The sequence below is a fragment of the Tauraco erythrolophus genome, chromosome Z (assembly GCF_009769465.1).
Source record: "Tauraco erythrolophus isolate bTauEry1 chromosome Z, bTauEry1.pri, whole genome shotgun sequence".
NCBI lineage: Eukaryota > Metazoa > Chordata > Aves > Musophagiformes > Musophagidae > Tauraco > Tauraco erythrolophus.
In genome coordinates, this window is record NC_141496.1 from 92,317,867 (window position 1) to 92,335,792 (window position 17,926).

General features: G+C 38.9%; 1 protein-coding gene across 5 annotated transcripts in view; it reads right to left on the bottom strand.

Annotated features, from left to right (window-relative positions):
- The window catches only part of RIC1 (RIC1 partner of RAB6A GEF complex), a 57,365-nt gene that overhangs the window by 31,479 nt on the left and 7,960 nt on the right, over positions 1 to 17,926 (bottom strand). For all 5 annotated transcript variants that reach the window (XM_086629193.1, XM_086629192.1, XM_086629195.1 and 2 more), the window contains exons 2-3: positions 13,217 to 13,324; positions 7,949 to 8,025 (exon numbers count right to left, since the gene is read on the bottom strand). In XM_086629193.1, coding sequence (XP_086485319.1) covers positions 7,949 to 8,025; positions 13,217 to 13,324 — 185 coding nt within the window. The remainder of the gene's footprint in view (positions 1 to 7,948; positions 8,026 to 13,216; positions 13,325 to 17,926) is intronic.

Below are 17,926 nucleotides of genomic sequence, written 5' to 3' on the forward strand. Positions count from 1 at the left end.
AGAAAATAGAAAAGTGTATTTAAACCCTCCCACCCCCTCAAAAACCCCAAACTTTAAGCATCCTAAATTTGAGAAAGAGGCAGCACCGTACAAAAACATAGTCAGCCAGCCTCTCCTGAACTGGGAGGAAGCATTTCCTTGGAGTTTATCTGGGGCAGGGGGAAGTTCAGGAAGGAAACAGGACAGCTAATTCTTCTAGCAGCACAGTACTGCACTTACATCCTCCACAACACGGTCAGTGTCTGAATGACACGGCACGACCCATTGACAAAACTCGCTCAGAGGTACCATTACCAGGCTTAGTCACTGCTAGCAGAACCAACAAAGAAATACTTAGGAAGTTAATACAACAGAATCTGAAGGGATGTACTTAAGGACTTCATTATTTGCAATTAAGGTATAACACATCATCTTTTTTAGTCTGCTCTAAGTAAGTCTCCAGTTTTTCTAAACAATATTCACTGTTTTCTGCTTATTACTGCCGAGTTCTATTCCAGAGGCAGAAATAGCATTACATTAGGACTTCAGTTTCCACCTTATTATCTGCAGTAAGCATAGTAATGTAAGTAGCTGTTATGGCTGGATAACAGTTTAGAAAAGTTGAGAGCTCTCACAGACAACAAATATTACGCTTTCAAAAAAAAAGAATGTGGCAAACGGCAGATAGCACATTAATTAAAAAAACAAAACAAAACAAAAAAACAACTGAGAAGCTTCTATTCCCACTAGTCAAATATCAGCTGCTTGCGAAGAAATGGAGACATTTTATTGAAAAAAGTATTAAGGATTCCAGACTTGTTAATCCGTAAGTATCTACAACAAATGATTGATACAAGCAAAGTAAAATACTTTATACTACCTTTGGGCTATGACATTCCTAAGTGTTCTTTTAAAATGGTTTCTTCAGTCGTAATCAGGGGAAAGGGAGAGGAGGGGAAAAGAAAAAACCCCCAACACCCTGATGTTTCAACTATTAAGAGCATTATACATGTCAGAAAACCAGGATGAATAATGTTTCTAAATGAATTCACACCACTATGAACTCTAGTTTCTCTCCTTGGAGACACAAAAGCAAAAAACTGACAACAGCTATTATTGTTGCATTATCATAGAATCATAGAATCGTTAGGGCTGGAAGGGACCTTCAAAGGTAACTTAGCACAGTTACATAATGTTTATTAACTGTGAACTGTCTGAATAGCTGAGGACTTACTTATATCTGATTCAAAGAGCTTGCATTATCACCTCTAAATGTGTGATTCTTCAATAACATTTAACTGCCCACCACGCTTTTTAGGAACGGTTCTCACACAAGCAAAACAAGTTACACTGTGAGCTTTGATTTCCATACAACCAGCATCTTCTCACTCCTCAACTTGCATCTCTCCACCATACACTGCAGGCAGCCACCTGCTGAAGATGAAATGTGTCTGGCTGGATCTAGAGCTATTTCTCTCTAAAACAGGAGAGTCTATGGAAACAACTAGAAAGAATGAATAAGGCTTTAGAAAAGCAATTCTTAGTTACAGCCTTTTCTACTCAATTAACAGATTTCTGTGGTTTGAGAAGCAAAATAACAACCTAATGTATTAATCAACTATTCATTTAAAAAAGCTAAATGGTTTACCAAATTATTACTCCAGTTGCAGAGATTTCTTGACAATATTTTAAACCTCCTGAACCACATCAAGGGCTAGCAAGTGCCATAAGGGTTAATAAAAATTCTACAACTAATCCCGTTTTAAAAACTTATTTTCCAACCGATGCCAAAAACAACTTAGGGGAAAAAACACATTGTTAAACTTTAGAACACGCTTAATTCTGAACAAAAATTATTTAGTAAGGTAATTAACTGTACATCTCATCAGTTACCCTTGCAGAGTTTGAAGTTCAAAACCTTTGCACACACTACTCTTAGGTCCACTGAAACAGGAAAAAAAGCACCAACGAGGTAATTTATGGTACCTACAAACCATCTTGCTATAGAAAAGTTTCAAACAGTGCCAGAAAGAGCAGGACACTAATCGAGTAACCAGATGTATATGCGGCATTGTAAACCAGGATATAAACACCAGCTTGTTCATGTGCCCATACCGGTTAGAAGAAAACTTCAATTTTTAAAGCATTTTCAGGTACTTTCAAGTCTACAGCATTGAGGTCTCATTCTAAACTCACACAACATTCATATCACTTCCCCCACCCCAAATGCAGGCTCCACTTGAGGATATGAAGAAATCTGAGGCCAAAGAACCTCCAATTAACACGTCTAGTTTATTAGCCATGTAAAGTTCTTTAGGTTTTGTCTTTTTTAAAGGCAAAAATATCCTCAGCATTAGTCAGCGCACACTGTCTCTTCAAGTGTCAAATCTTAAGTCACCCTCCTTGCCAAAACTTTCACCAGAAGCAACTAACAGTTCAGTACTGAAAAGCCTCTACTGGGATGGTGTTACACATCTCTTCACTGTGAAACAAAGGAATGTCTGTACAAATTCCTTTGGGAACTCCTCAAAAAAAAATATTGCTGTACCTTGCCTCAGCTTGCAAAGCCACAAATTCACTTGTATGCACTGCCACTTTTCTTAACTGTATTACAGGTGGAGATTAATTTTATTTTACCCTTCTATGATCTTACCATATATATGTTTTCTTCATGTTTTATCTTGTAATGACTTTCTTAATATGGTGGTAAAATCAGACCGAACTAATTGAAGTGGGACTTTGTACTTGTGCTCACTGCAGGGAAGTATTCCAGAATGTGGGCTAATGGCCAATACTGACTCACTTCCAAGTCTGCTCTGAACTGGAGCAAAGTCTCTAAGAGCTGGAAGCTGCAGACTCTCCTGGCTCAGTTCGAAAAAAAAAATTACAAACAACAACCAAAAACAACACAAAAACAAACCCCCACAGAATTACTGTGGGTTTTTTCCCCCCCTCTGTTTTTAGTCCAACAAATTACGCAGGATACTTTGGGTTTCCATCGAGCACGAATGTCTGTTCACTCCAAGAACAGACTAGCAATTACTGGCCAAATACCAACACAGCCAGAAATATTTCCCTCAGTAAAACAACCGCAATTGATAACATTCCTAAAATATTACAATTAGGAAAAAAGCTATCAATTGACTCCAGGAAGAATTCTAAAAGTTCTTTTTTATATATAAATACTCAGAATTCATGACAGAATGCTGCGCTTACGATAGGAGCACTGATTTTATCATTTTAGTAATAGATTTCAGATAAAACATGCATAATGCTTAACAGGTCAGTTCCTTAAACTTTATCATATCTACATTAGTGTATTTTAAACTGATTAAACCTCTAAAGGTACAAAATAGCCAGTGTTTAAAAAGAATTTCCCACCAAAGCATCTTACAGTATTTCACATATTTTCAATTTTTTTGAGAGCGATGACCTCAGATATTGATAGAACAAACTTAAAAGGTTTTGTGGGCTCCAGCTGCAAACGTTGATGATCTTGAATTCTAGCATTTCCATTAAAACATTCAATTTCAGAATATAAAGACCATTAGAATAGGTTGGTATGACAAGGAGAAAGTCATGCCAAATAGGCATTTTTAAACAGGAAAACAATTTTCCTAGACTATAATTCTGTCTATTTTTAAACAAACAATAGCAGGAGGCAGAAGGAGTTCACTCAACCTTACTTTTCAAAATCTGGTTATTTCACACTACTAAAAGATAAGGGGAAGTAGACTCTTGCATTCAAACACAATGAGAGCTTAAGCCCCAGCTCACACTTTAACTCTTCTACTAAACCTGTGTCGATTAGATTGTGAGAGAAGAGAGAAATTTGGCCCTAAAAAAAAAAAAATAAATCATACTGTCATTAGATATACTGCAATGCATATTGAGTTATAAACAACAAAAGTGTTTTTGTCCTTCCCATGCAGTTTTGGTTGTGGGTTTTGTTTTAACCTTGAGACATGTTGTTCAAGCTGTACCAGCAAAAAGCTTCTGCAAGTGTAATTGCAGCTTACACAATAACTGTGTGCTAGAATAGTTCTGTTAACAGATCAAACACAGGCAAGCTCTTCTGGATCCTCCAGTGCAACAGCCATATATAGTAACAACTCTGTGTAATAACAGCGATAAACTGCAAGGACTGCACTGTCTCCATGAACATCTCTCTACTATATAGATGAATGAGGAGTGATTTTTATTTTCAGTAACTTTTTCTTGGTCCTGTTCTTCCAATGAAGGCTAAATCATTATCAAGCAAATTTTAAAGCAGTTATGTAAAAAAACCTAATACCACTTACAGCTGTAAGTTTAACGCAGCCACGAGCAGCAGACTGCAAAAGTAACTGAAGTCAAGAAAGTGGCCTTCTGTCATAGACCTTACCACCCGCTTTTCTGATGTTCTTCTTTTACTTACAGTAAAATACACACATCTCATTTAGATGAAAGCTGAGCTGACAGCAGAATTCAAACACACATTTCTCAATGTTTTCACTCGTAGGGAATCAAACCTAGCCACAAGTTCAACTTTAGAATACTGACTAAACCAGAAACTCTTGCACAAGGATTGTGGCGCAGCTGAGGACATTACTGGTGTGTGCTCCCAGTGCACAACCACCTCATTATGTTGACCTGCATTGCTTAAGAATTTTGTTGAAGCTGAAGTTGTATTAAGAGAGTTTTCTTTTATTTGTGTAGTCACTACACCGAAATCTTACGTTTCTGTCAGAACCGGCCGTTATTATTTCAAGAAAGGATACTAGAGAGCAGGCTTCATTCTGCTTACAAAAGTTAGTACACACGGGTGGTTCATCAACATTAAAATTATGATTGATTCTTAAAGAGTAGAATAAGATTAACTTTTAGGAGTGCTGACAGAAGCGTGCTCACTAGCAAAAAAAAAAAAAACAAAAAAAAAACCACGAAAGCAAAAACCCACAACTGATTATATTCTACAACATCTCTTAACTTCCTGGTGTGTTGTCGAGGTGTCCAAAGAGAAGAGAAGCAGACAAAAACCCCTTTACCTCAAACATGAGAAGTGTGGAGACCTACATCTGAACCTGTTTCCCATCCATTTCACTGTTTTTACTGACTTGTTTCCAGCAGCTGTCCTACCACACCACTAACATAAGGACAGCCTGACATTTTTACACTCTCTACAAAAATCACCACCCTCCCACGCACTTTGCCTAACGTAAGTAAATAACTACACAAAACAGAGATGGACAAGTCGTAATTAATATCTACATAAGAGTTCAAACGTTGCAAGCAATTGGTTTATCATGAACTATCATATGATAACTATCATATGAGCATCACTGAGCAGTCACTCCATGTTTTTAAACTTCCCAGTGCTGCTGCTTAGTGCTGCTTCGAGGTTGCCACTTCCTAATGCCAGCGTTTCATTATATGACAACCTGCAAGTTAAGCTACTGGAACCCAGGGGAGGGGACGGGGAGGGCTAAAAAGGGGAGACAGGCAGGTTCAGTTTCCCCATCAGGTCATCAACTCAACTTTATTTAAGGCACAGCTGCACAATCACTGCTGCCAACACAGAGGAAGGAGCCAAGAACACGCTGTTACAGTGAGAGAAAACAGCAAGACGTCCCCTTCCAAGCACGGGGCAAGTCCCAGTCACATACAAGGCCTGTCACTGATTTTTAATGGCTTCAGAGTTCACAATTAGTTTGGTGTTATTCAGTCCAGTAGAAAAGAAATGCAATCAATTTCAGTGAAATAATGTCTTTGGAAAATGCCAGAAGAAAGTTAAAAGTTTTGATTCTGATCTGATTTTAATTTTGTTTAGTTTGTCTGTCTGTTTATTTTGGGTTGGGTTTTGTTGTTGTTGTTGTTGGTTGGTTTCTCCAGTATTTCACCTACAAAGTGAAAAAGTGAAACTGCCTACAGGCAGCGCACTGTGTCAGCATCAAAAAAAGTTTATCCCATTATAAGAGCTTCTCTACAATAATTTGACATTAATCACAGCAGGCGTAATTCACACACAAATGCTTGTGTCTTTCTTTAGATCTAATATAACCAGAACAGTAGTAATTTTACGTAGGTTTTCAAAACTGAGGGCTAAATATAGACAGACTAGTAATCCCAGTAAATTCAGTGAGATCACTCATCATCTTAAAGTTAAGCACATGCATTAGTCTTAGGAGGTTGTAAGCAACCTATCACACACACTCTAGGGACAAACACCTTGTCTTACTCACCCACAGAATCAGCTCTACACCTTCTGGGCTACACAAATGTATCTTAAAATCCTGACCATTCAACACACAGCTAACAGAATTTTTCATAAAACACACACTTTTATGTTGACAACATAAATCTATTACCAATGTTTTATTTAAAAGTTAGACTGGTTGGTCATTGACTACTTAATAGGTATTTTCAAACACTCCTACATGTGGCATGTCTAAACGAACTTGACAAAGCTTTTTTTTTTTAACTCTTACTGCATGTTTTATACATATTTCCAAATATTTTCAGATTTTGCCAATAAAAAAAACAACTTTCCAAACAGAACAAGAAGAACATACTGTAACAACATGTAAACTATTGTTTAGTCATTTGCATTATGTGCAGCTGAAGATATACTATCCCTTTATTTATTTCAACAGGTTATCTGCTTTTTTTTTTTCCTGATGACAGTAAGTCAGATGTGAAAAGGCAGTTTGAAAAATGCTGTTCAGGTCTCAGAAAAGGCAAGCAATGTAGTATAACTTGTCTACATCAGTCTTAAGTTTTGAAAAATAGACAAGTTGCAACAGTAAATTTCATTTAATTCCACAGCTTTGACAGTTATTTCAGAGGCCAAAAGACACATTATAGTATTAATACACACAAAGTTTTCCACTCAATGAAGCAAGAATTCACACTGAAATCATTTACTACCTGCCAAGTAATTTCTTCCTATAAGCCCTTGTAAAAGGATAGAGATTTAAAACTTAAATGCTCATAAAGACCTGATTTTTTTTTTTTTTTAATGTTCACAGTTTAACAGTTATGGTTTAAAAAACCAGAATGTTTTCCTCTTACATGACGTCATAGGTTATCCAATACTCTTCACAGATGTTCACTTGCAGACACTCACCAATCAACTTTAACTCGTTTTATGAATATGAAAAAAACTTTAAATTAGGTTGACTAGCATTATCATAATGATGAAGGTGTACATAGAGATACATTAAAAAAGGAGTTTCTAGCCAACGAGAAATCAAGAGTGTTTCAAGATTCCTGTGGACAAATTTGATCCAGTCAATGACCACAGATTCTGCCTGTCTAAACACACACACAGAAACACATAAATACACCTCTTGAGGTTTTAATTAGGCCCAAATGTTTTCCAATTTTGACAAACGCTATTAGAAGTCAACCGAGTCAACTGCAAATGCATCCAACATATGGTCACATTTTAACACATAAAACGTATTCTGTCATTTGCAATAAGGAAAATAAGATGATAACGATAACATAACACACTGCAGCTAAAATACTTGTATATTCTTAGTAAAAATGGTTCATATTCTCTCCAAAGTACTAAGAATTTACTCCCCTTCTTTTTCAAAAATCTCGAAATTGTTACAAAGTTAGAGGGCAGAGAAGAATCTATTAAAAAAATTGTACCCTAGTAGTTCCTAAGAAACACAACTTATCAACTGAGTTACTCAAAATGAATTATTAAAGCTTGTTACAGATCATGAATGCAACAGACTACCTCAAATTATAAAATTAGATAGTTTTAACCCTGCTATTAAGGATTTTGAGAGCCTATAAGACGGACCTAAGGAATCTTACCAACACACAGCAAAACAATTAAGAGCCAGTTCAAAGGAGAGGTTGGTCTAACTCATAGGAATGATGCTTCATATACTCATCAAGTTTTAAAATATACTTGGGACTTGTCTAGTCATATTTTCCACACTGTGGGGATGCAAAGAAAGCTTCAAATACTTACTTGGGGTACATAGGCTCATAAAGATACTTGTCTCTTGCTGATGGGATTTCAAAAAATAAGATGTATCCATTTGCAGTCTGAAAGAGAAACACTGATAAGATATATATTTAGTCTATCTTCACGAGTAAAATCTACACAGACTCTTGTGATTTCTACATATGTCTCATATACTGAACACAAATATACACTCATATCAATTTTCAGATGTATTAAAAAACTGTGAGTTGAAATTCATTCTAGGTAAAAGCCATACTAGCCCTTAAAGCCCACTGGATAGATCACTCAGTAAACACAAAAAAAAAGAAAAAACACTACTGCGGATGTATGTGTCCAGCAGAAATTTTCCTCTGATTCATTTAAATACATAATACTAGACAGCTATATCACATATCTAGAACCCGGGCACATAATTCCCACCAATGAAGAGAATTAATGCAGAAAGCGTGTAGCAGAAGGTAACAAGCCTCTGAGCAAGACCTCCAGGTGTTTGAGCCCATAAGGACACCATGGAGTGCAGAGAAGCTAGGCACTGCCTCTCAATGTCGGTCATCTGGGTAGTTTTCAAAAAAAATCTTCATGTCACACAGCATCTTCAGATACCACACCACCTTTTCAAAACCCTCCAGCATCGGAAAGGCATTCCACTGTAATTCAATCCCAAGTCACATTCTGCCATTCTGGAACACTGGCTTCAAACTATAACTCTATTCAGAGAACAAACATAAATCATTTAGTTATCAGATGTTCCAGTCATGACGAGAAGCTGATCCACTGCGTAAGCACAGGAGAGACAGATGACCAACAAGGTCAGTTGTTCAAAGAAGTACAATTTGTTTAAAGTACAAATTTATCCTTCAGGTAAATGGCAAATGTGTTTTGGTTAAACAGCGTCTCCACCGAATCATTTTAATATAGGGTGGGCATGTATCCAAAGCACGGTTACTAGAGACAAGCAGCATGGTTTCAAGTTGCTTCGCAAGGCTGGTTTCCTTTTCTTTGAATACAGGGAAAATTAACACTCTTGTTAGCTTAGTTTATCAGTCCACAGATGCCATGTTTTCCCCTTGTCAAACATTTTCCTTTATTATGAAATAAATTTTTATTTTGGCTTCAAAGTCCAAAAAATACAATTATTCTTATTCAAAGCAAGTCTTTTCCTTGTGCAAGAATAAAATTTGAACCACAATGGTGAGCTTAAGACAGGCTGAAAATAAATGGAAGCTTTTCCTTGTGCAGTAATATCATGTTCTGGTATTATGTGGTAAAGAAACATGCTCATTTCTAACATCTTTACAGGTTCTTTCCATTACATCATTAAGTATTTAACCGGTAAGTTACCTTATCCTGGAAGGAAAAGTAAAACAATACTGTGAGGTATCTTTATACTGATATTAAGGTACAAAAGGCCTTACTGAACACTGTTCAAAGCAGAAAGTTGGTATTGTTACAGGTTCATTTCTAAATAGAACCTCAAATTCCACGAAGAGCTGGATGAAACGCAGAAGCGTTCAACCACATGCTTCCTGCAAATGGATCATATCCATCCACACCCATTTCTCCACTGCTTTAGAAGTGTCTGTGTTGCGATGACCACCACCGTCACCCATTCCCTGACCGTTCTCACCTCTGGCAGTCAAAAGTAGAAACACACAACACCTCTTTGCAAGGCCTTTCATTTCACAGGGTGGTTTCTCCCATGCTGCCATGGTTAACAAAGCTCTGCCTTGGCTACGGGAGCGCAGGCTGAAGAGCAGTCTGTACCAGAGGACTGCCTGTGGCAGGTGAAGGACTAACATGCCTTGTGTATTTCTCTGTATAGAAGCATCTCGACCCAATGTACAAGTTTAACTACTGGAATTTGCTACTTGGGTGTAGGTACTAACCTAGACCAGAAACAAAGTATTTCCCAGTTAACACTGGAAAAATTACAAATGCAGCAATATGAGAGAATAAACTACAAAATATCATGGAAAAAAGATGAGTTTAAATGTGCCAACAGTTTAGCCATAGAATCATAGAAAGGTTTGGGTTGGAAGGGACCTTAAAGATCATCTAGTTCCAACCCCCTGCCACGGGCAGGGACACCCTCCACTACACCAGGTTGCCCAAAGCCTCATCCAACCTGGCCTGGAACACTGCCAGGGATGGGGCAGCCACAGCTTCTCTGGGCAACCTGTGCCAGTGCCTCACCACTCTCAGAGTGAAAAATTTCTTTCTTATATCTAACCTAAATCTGCCCTCTTTCAGTTTAAATCCATTGCCCCGTGTCCTATCACTACACGCCCTTGTCAAAAGTCCCTCTCCAGCTTTCCTGGAGCCCCTTTAGGTACTGGAAGGCTGCTATAAGATCACCCCGGAGCCTTCTCTTCTCCAGGCTGAACAGCCCCAACTCTCTCAGCCTGTCTTCATAGCAGAGGTGCTCCAGCCCTCGGATCATCTTCGTGGCCTCCTCTGGACTTGTTCCAGCAGCTCCATGTCCTTCTTGTGCTGGGGACCCCAGAGCTGAACGCAGTATTCCAGGTGGGGTCTCACGAGAGCAGAGTAGAGGGGCAGAATCCCCTCCCTCGCCCTGCTGCCCACGCTCCTTTTGATACAGCCCAGGATGCGAAGACATTAGCAGTATAAGAAGTCAGAATTGCCAGGGGATGATGACAGCCTAAGTCAGTTCAACTGAATACCACTGAAGCTCCTTGAAGTATTTTAGAAAGCCTTATACACTAGACCAAAGTTTGCCTTCAATACAAATAATAATTACCTCAAAGCACATGCTGCAAAGTGATTTATTTTCACAGAGATGCTCTGAACGCTCTGGCAGTCAGAAACAAAAAACACTGTACATTACTACTCTAGTGGACATTAAACCCAGACTATTCTCCCTATTATTATGTCATTTAAAAACAAAACAAATAAAACCAAACCAAACAAAAAATTAAAAAAAAAAAAACACAAATTGAATGTAAAACTTGGCTAGTAAGTAGACACTAAGCCTTTTGTTCACCTTCTTAAAGTAAAACATAATTTTATTATTACATAAAACTACTAAAATCAAGAAACTCAAGAGTGCACGTAGTAACAGGTGAGAAACTAAATCACCTAACTCACCTTTCAAACTAGTAGTTTTAGCTATTGCACAGGACTTGAGTAATTAACTGAAGTTAGTTCAGCTCAAAATAACTAGCAGTACAAACTATTCTTTTCTTAATTAACAACTAGCTTTGCTGTTGCTCCTCATTTGTAATTGTCAAGCTTTTTTCTTAACAGAAAGTCACAAAGAAGGGAGAAAACGTTTATTCTCTTGGAAAGAAGCTTGCAGTTTTACTTGGGGATAAAAGTATCATGCATCAGCAGAAACACCTTCTTCATTAACCCCTCCAATGCTGCCTTTCAGCCCTGTCTCTCTACAACAATACCACCAATATTTGTAAATGTGGTCTTTCAGTAGGACTCATCAACTGTTTCAAATAAAACCTCATATAGATTCCAAAAGCGTATTAAAAAACTTACAAAACAGAACTGGTGTTAAAGCTAGTGTAAAAAACACACTTTACTGTATTATTTGCATACATACACCCAGGAGATGCAATATAAGCACAGGAAATGAAGAATATTAGAAATCTCATGACACTCATTATTTTATAAACTGTTTGACCACTTTGAATTGTAATTTCTAAAACTCAAGTTTACGAACTGAGACTTTATGGGCATTTAGATTCTGGCATAATCTGCCAAAAAAAACACTATACGTTTAGCTGCAGAAAAACTTGGAAGTAAAGAAACTGAACTGGCAGAAGACAAAGCTAGCCTGACTGTCAGCTGAACCATACGGTCTCTTGAGCAAATGGATATCAACACGCCAGAAAAAACATAATACACAAAGTAATTCAATATAACAATCTAAATGTCTTCTGAACTACCGCATAAAGACACAATTAAAATGTGTCTGGATAGTTTATTCAAGACTATATGCTCTATTATGAAATCAAAGAATTCTTTTTTTATTCATAATAAATGTTACACAAGTCTCCCTTCTGCTGTTGCTGGTAACTATTCGCATTTACTAACTGAAAATGTAATCTGACACTACCAGAAATACTTTACTGCATTGACTCCATGAAATCCTTTTAGGTAATTTAAACATTCTAAGCCAACTATGCAGAAAATTCTACACCTGGGAGCACAAGAAGTTTAGCTGATTTAGAGTCACAATGATGCTGGCAGAGACAGGAACTATTCCATAAGCCATCTGGTATTTTCCACTCAGGTAACAATATCTGATTGGTTTTAAAACTACAAAGCACTACAGGCATCATTTTAAGCACAAAAGATGGTTCGTATTAGGATATTAAGCCAGTGTACCAACAAATACAGTAGTTGTTACTCGGTTTATAATTTCCCATAATCAACTTCCGATGGTGAAGCTTAATGAGTTAATTCTTTTCTTCTGCACCTTCTCACAAGAAAGTCTTAAATGCAATAGCCTTGATCTTAAAAGCCGGAAAAAGAAACTTACCCAATTTAAGAACTGGTCCTAACATAAGGCCTAATCAAAAGTCACCAAGCGCATCATCCCGTGTTCTGACTCCTATAAGCTGTACCCCCACCTCTGTTGCGTCTACTTTGCACCTTGAATTAATTTTTAAATGTTGGTGCTGAAATAGTCCATTTCACTGCTGTGAGCACAGCACCAGCTATGAAAGAAGACTATATTTCCACGTGAGACAAGATCTCATCTTAAACTTTAACTCTTAACAGAAGGGTCTGTACCACCTATCACTGCCCTTGTTTCTGTGTTATCAGTGCCTTGCAACATTTTTTAAACATCAAAAGTTATTGCACCTTAGTAAAGCCACAGCTTCATCCTCTTAAACTCTACTTTTTAGAAATATACGTAAACCCTTTTTATCAAGCTATACATGCCTACGTCACCTAACTCCCCAAATATTTCTTTCATTCATGTCTTCAAATTCCCTTATTCTTTGTGACCACATTACTAAAGTAATGACATGCTGGAACAGCCCTAGCCAACACATCTAAGCATTATTTTAATACAAAAAACTGCAATTCATTCTTCGGGGGAGAAAAATTAAAGAAAACTACTAACAGAAGCTCCTGTCACTAAAAAAACCCACTTAGTACTATTATATATTTTCGTAAGATAAATTTCAATCAGACATGTATACAATCTGCAAGTTTGTATAAGCACAGGAATTGGTAATACAAAACTCTTCGCAACGTTTAACCGCAGTAAGAAGAAAAAACGCTACTTACTGAAACAGCTATCATGGTGCTGTCGGGCCGCCATTCCGCTTGTTTGTACGGGCCAAACTGAGAAGCTGCTTTTGATAGTTCCTTGTAGCTTACAATTAACACACTGGGCTGGAAGAACAAAAATAACAATTACACAATAATAGTAAATAGTCATATCTAGAAGGAATAGGATGTTTGTTATAGTGTGATATAACTGTAAACAACTGTGTTTGCTTAACTGCAACAACAGGCTTCCCTTGAAAAGGGAGGTTAAAAAATCAGTGCATATTCCACAGTGCACTACATAACGGTGCTTTTAAAGGGAGTTTGTGCAGAACTCCTGCCACAGTCATGCCTAATCTCACTCTTTCAAACCCAAGACATTTAAATAAAACACTTCATTTGCCCAGAAAGCAGTCATCACAGAATATAGAGTAGTTTCAAGTCAGTCACAAAGGGTGACTGATGCTTAACATGAACAAAAGCCTCTTAAACGGGCTCCTACAATGAAAAAACGGTCAAATTAACTAGAATTAAATATTCTACACAGTGTATTTGGTACAATCCATTTGCTTAGTTTCTATTAAATGGATGGTCATTGTACTGAAGAGAACAATAATCAGGAAATCTGTTTTATATCTCTTCAAGAAAAGGCCAGAAGTTGTGCAGAAAATCCACCTCTACAGTTCGCCGAGAAGATTTTGGGTATGATGAGATGCAGCCATTAACACTGTTCCTCCCAGGAACAGAGAAGAGCTTCAGGGTCATGAAGTCCAGACAAAGCTACCATAGGCACAAAGTCTTCACTCCCTTTCATGAAAGCAGTTGAGAGCTGTAACACAAAACTCTAATGGAAAGTCACCTTTCTTTGCTCCAGTGCTTAGAAACATTCTTCCTCCTTAAATATATTTAAGAATTGTTTGCACTTTCTTGGTCTTGAACCAATAACAGTTTTCAGGTTAGACAGGTATTCCCTCTTCTGCTACCCTCCACCTCTGGCAGATGGGCACAGCGAAATATGTGCATATATATTAGTTAGATGGCAACGGTACTTCCTCAACTTTAAAATTAAACGAGCCACACTTTTTTTTTTGTGAAAGAAGCTTTCCCTCATTTTCATAACAGATGCTGTCCCTAACTTTATCAATACTAATTTTTCTTCTGAGTTGTAGCAGCAAATTCTGTATCAAAAAGAGTACGCTTTTCCAGCCCCTGGAAGGGAACAAAAAGGCTAAGCAGTAATCACTCTTTTTACTGAAATTAATCATAAAACCACTTGGCAAAGCTTATCATCCACCACCACGACCACAGGTGATGGCAACTTACTATTCTTCTTAGCGTAGTTGCTCAAATGACAGCAGCTGGCACAACAAATCCAAAAACATTGTCTACCCAGAAATCATGTGGGTGTCCACTACCCTAGAATTAGATGGATACCTCCTACCACCACATTGCTTCAGTTTCCCTCAAGTAGAGTTACCAATAAACTCATTTAAAAGGAAAAATAGTACAAGTAATTAAATGTTTTCTCCATACATACAAATAAGGAGCTGAATAAACGTCACACAGTCTCCGCCTTGATAAACTCACAGTCTTTGTATCCTGTAAATCTCATTACTACTTAAACTTCACACCCACATAGAACTGAATTACCAAAAATAAGTATTTAGACTGGAGAGTACAACAAGCAAACCGATCCTTACTCTAAGAAGGATTTACACCAGCTTTTTCAATTCATGTGGCTTCTTTTGCAGACATTTGCAAATCATATTATCGAACATTAAATAGATAATTAGTTATTCTTAACAGAATCTTATTGATTGTTCTAATGAACCACGTAGCTTTTCACTGGTTGGCTTAGACCCATCTTAACTGCTTTAGATACACAGAGAAAAAGCGCCTTGTGACAGTACAATCTTGGCAATCTGCATCATTAATGCAGATCTGGAGACCAATCTAAAAGCATTTCTGTGCTTCAAGCATTTTAGCAGCAGGCAAAAAAAACGTTTTAGCAGTTCATTAATGCACCATTTTCTTTCTATATTGCTACTTTTACAGAACATAATGATAGTATTTATACTGTAATGTTCTTGTGACATTTATTCATGAGAAAGCTGCTATTACACCTTAGAACTTAGAAGAACAGTCTGCATACACAGCAGCTATAAAATTTATGCAAATTGATTTCTAGGCTGATCTCATTTTGCGTCTTACTGATGAGGACCGAAGGTGTAAACATTAAAGAGAGCAAGCAATCATTTTTATCTTTCTGCAGTGGAAGTAGCTTCTTTTCTTATTAGAAAGCAGACCCACTTCTAATACGATATGTCACAAAGATTACCTAACTAATAGTTAAATCATAAACAGGTCACTGCTGCAATTTTATTTCCACATATTTCACAATTCAAATGCATTCTTTCCAATGCAAGGAAAACCCTAACACAAAAACCTCATCTCCTTGTTTACAAGCCGAAAGAGGGCAGATTTCAATTAGATACAAGGAAGAAATTTTTCACTCAGAGGGTGGTGAGGCACTGGCACAGGTTGCCCAGAGAAGCTGTGGCTGCCCCATCCCTGGAAGTGTTCCAGGCCAGGCTGGATGAGGCTTTGGGCAACCTGGTGTAGTGGAGGGTGTCCCTGCCCATGGCAGGGGGGTTGGAACTAGATAAGCTTTGAGGTCCCTTCCAACCCAAACTGTTCTGTGACTCTATAAAAGTGTGAACTGCTGCAAGGTTCAGAAAGCTACAAGGGCAGCTCGCTATCCTACTCTGCTCATGCAAGAGAAAGAGAAATGGTCATTTTACATTTGAAGTCAATTACCACGTCTGAAGGGACCTGTGCTGATTTATGTGGTGGGGGTTCGGTAGCAGGGGTGGCCTTTACAGAGAGGAGCGAGAAGCTCCTTGCAGGGAGCCGTGAGAAGCTTCCCTGGCTCCAAAACCAGTCAGACCCATCTCTCACCAGGGTCGAGCCAATCAGCTCCTCTGCGAATGCCATATTTAGGAAGGGGACAAAGAAACCGGAGCTGGGCGAGACCTACAGTGAAGAGAGAGGGGAAGCAGGGACCTGGCCCCTCCACCCCTGGCCTCCCACACCAGCACCTGCCCACGCGTGGCCCCTGCCACTTGACTGGAGATGGCCGCAGTGGCACAGCCTGCAGAGCCCCAAAGCACCCCGCTCCTGTGGCACCTGCTGGGAGGAGGCTGTCCTGGTGGGACCACTGAGGTTTCTTGGGCCAGTCGGGTCCAATGCGGTCCGGCTGCAGAGAGAGGACTGAAATCTGAGAGAAACAGCTATGCAGACACCAAGGTCAGGGAAGATGGAGCAGGAGGAGGTGTGCCAGAGCTGAGATTGTCCTGCAGCCCGTGGTGAGACAGCAGGTGGCCCCCCTTTCACCCACGAGAGAAACGGTGGAGCAGAGACCCACCCGCAGCCCGTGGGATAAGACAGCACGCTGGAGCAGAGATGCCGGCGCCCAAAGCAGTTCACAGAGGCCTGTCTCCTGTGGGAAAGGACCTCCATGCTGCTGGAGATTGACAGTGGAGCAGAGATGCATCTGCAGTCTGTGGGAAGGGACTCCACACTGGAACAGGTGGCTGTGCCCTAAGAAGCCCTGACTCCCTAGGGAAAAAAAGCCTGCGCTGGAGGAATCTGATGGGTAAGGATTGCATCCTGCAGGTAGGACTCACATTGGAGAAGTTCATGGAGGACTCTCTCCTGTGAGAAGGGATCCCACACTGGAGCAGGGGAAGAGTGTGAGAAGTCCTTCTCTTAAAGAGGAAGGAGTGGCAGAAACAGCATGTGACAAACTGACCTGCAACCCCCATTCCCTGTTCCCCTGCACTGCTGAAGGGAGAAGGCAGAGCTGGGAAAAACTGAGCAGTGGAGGAAAGGTGTTTTGAAGATCTGGCTTTGTTTCTAGTTATCCTCTCTGAATGAACTGTTAAGGAATTAAATTGATTTGCCCCCAAGCCAAGACTGTTTCACCTGGGGTCATGGCTGGTGGGTGCTCCCTCGCTGTTCTTATCTGGACCCTCAGGCCTTTTGTCACATTCTTCTCCTCTCCACCTCACCACGGAGGAGGAGTGAGCAAGCAGTCCCATGGTACCTTAGCTGCCAGCTGGGCTAAACCACAACATGGCTGAAGATGTACATCGACACAGTACCTACTTTACAGCTTTCCAAGTTGTGGAGTCTGTTTCCGCATTCACTATCAACAGGAATATCTCAGCCCAATTTTAAATACTTGCCACAAGCAGAGCAAGCCATTAGCCATACATTTTAACAAAAACAAGGGCCAAGTTAGTACAATACTTTTCTCTGGTTAGTTTTAGACATTTATCTTATAGTGTGTACAGAAACAATAGGGATTTAGATCATATTACACAGAATTTTCCCTAAATCATTAAATTTGTTTCTGTTTGAAAGACCAACTCTTCAGGTCAGCTTCATGAAAACTCCCATTTTTTTTTTCCTCTTAACACTTCTGCATGCAGCTGCTAAATTATAAAGAAATCTAGTTAAACACAACTAATGAAACATGCACATTTTCTCAAATAAGCCAAGATACTGATCCTCCTTTTAATGCTTGAAATGTGCTTGCTGTAAATATTAATGGCAGAGCCACAGCTTTTTGAGAAACTGGTGATTTCAACAACATAGCAAGCGACCTAACAAACAAAGAGTTGTTTAAAAAAAAATATTTGTCTACACAACAAAAGTAAACACCTT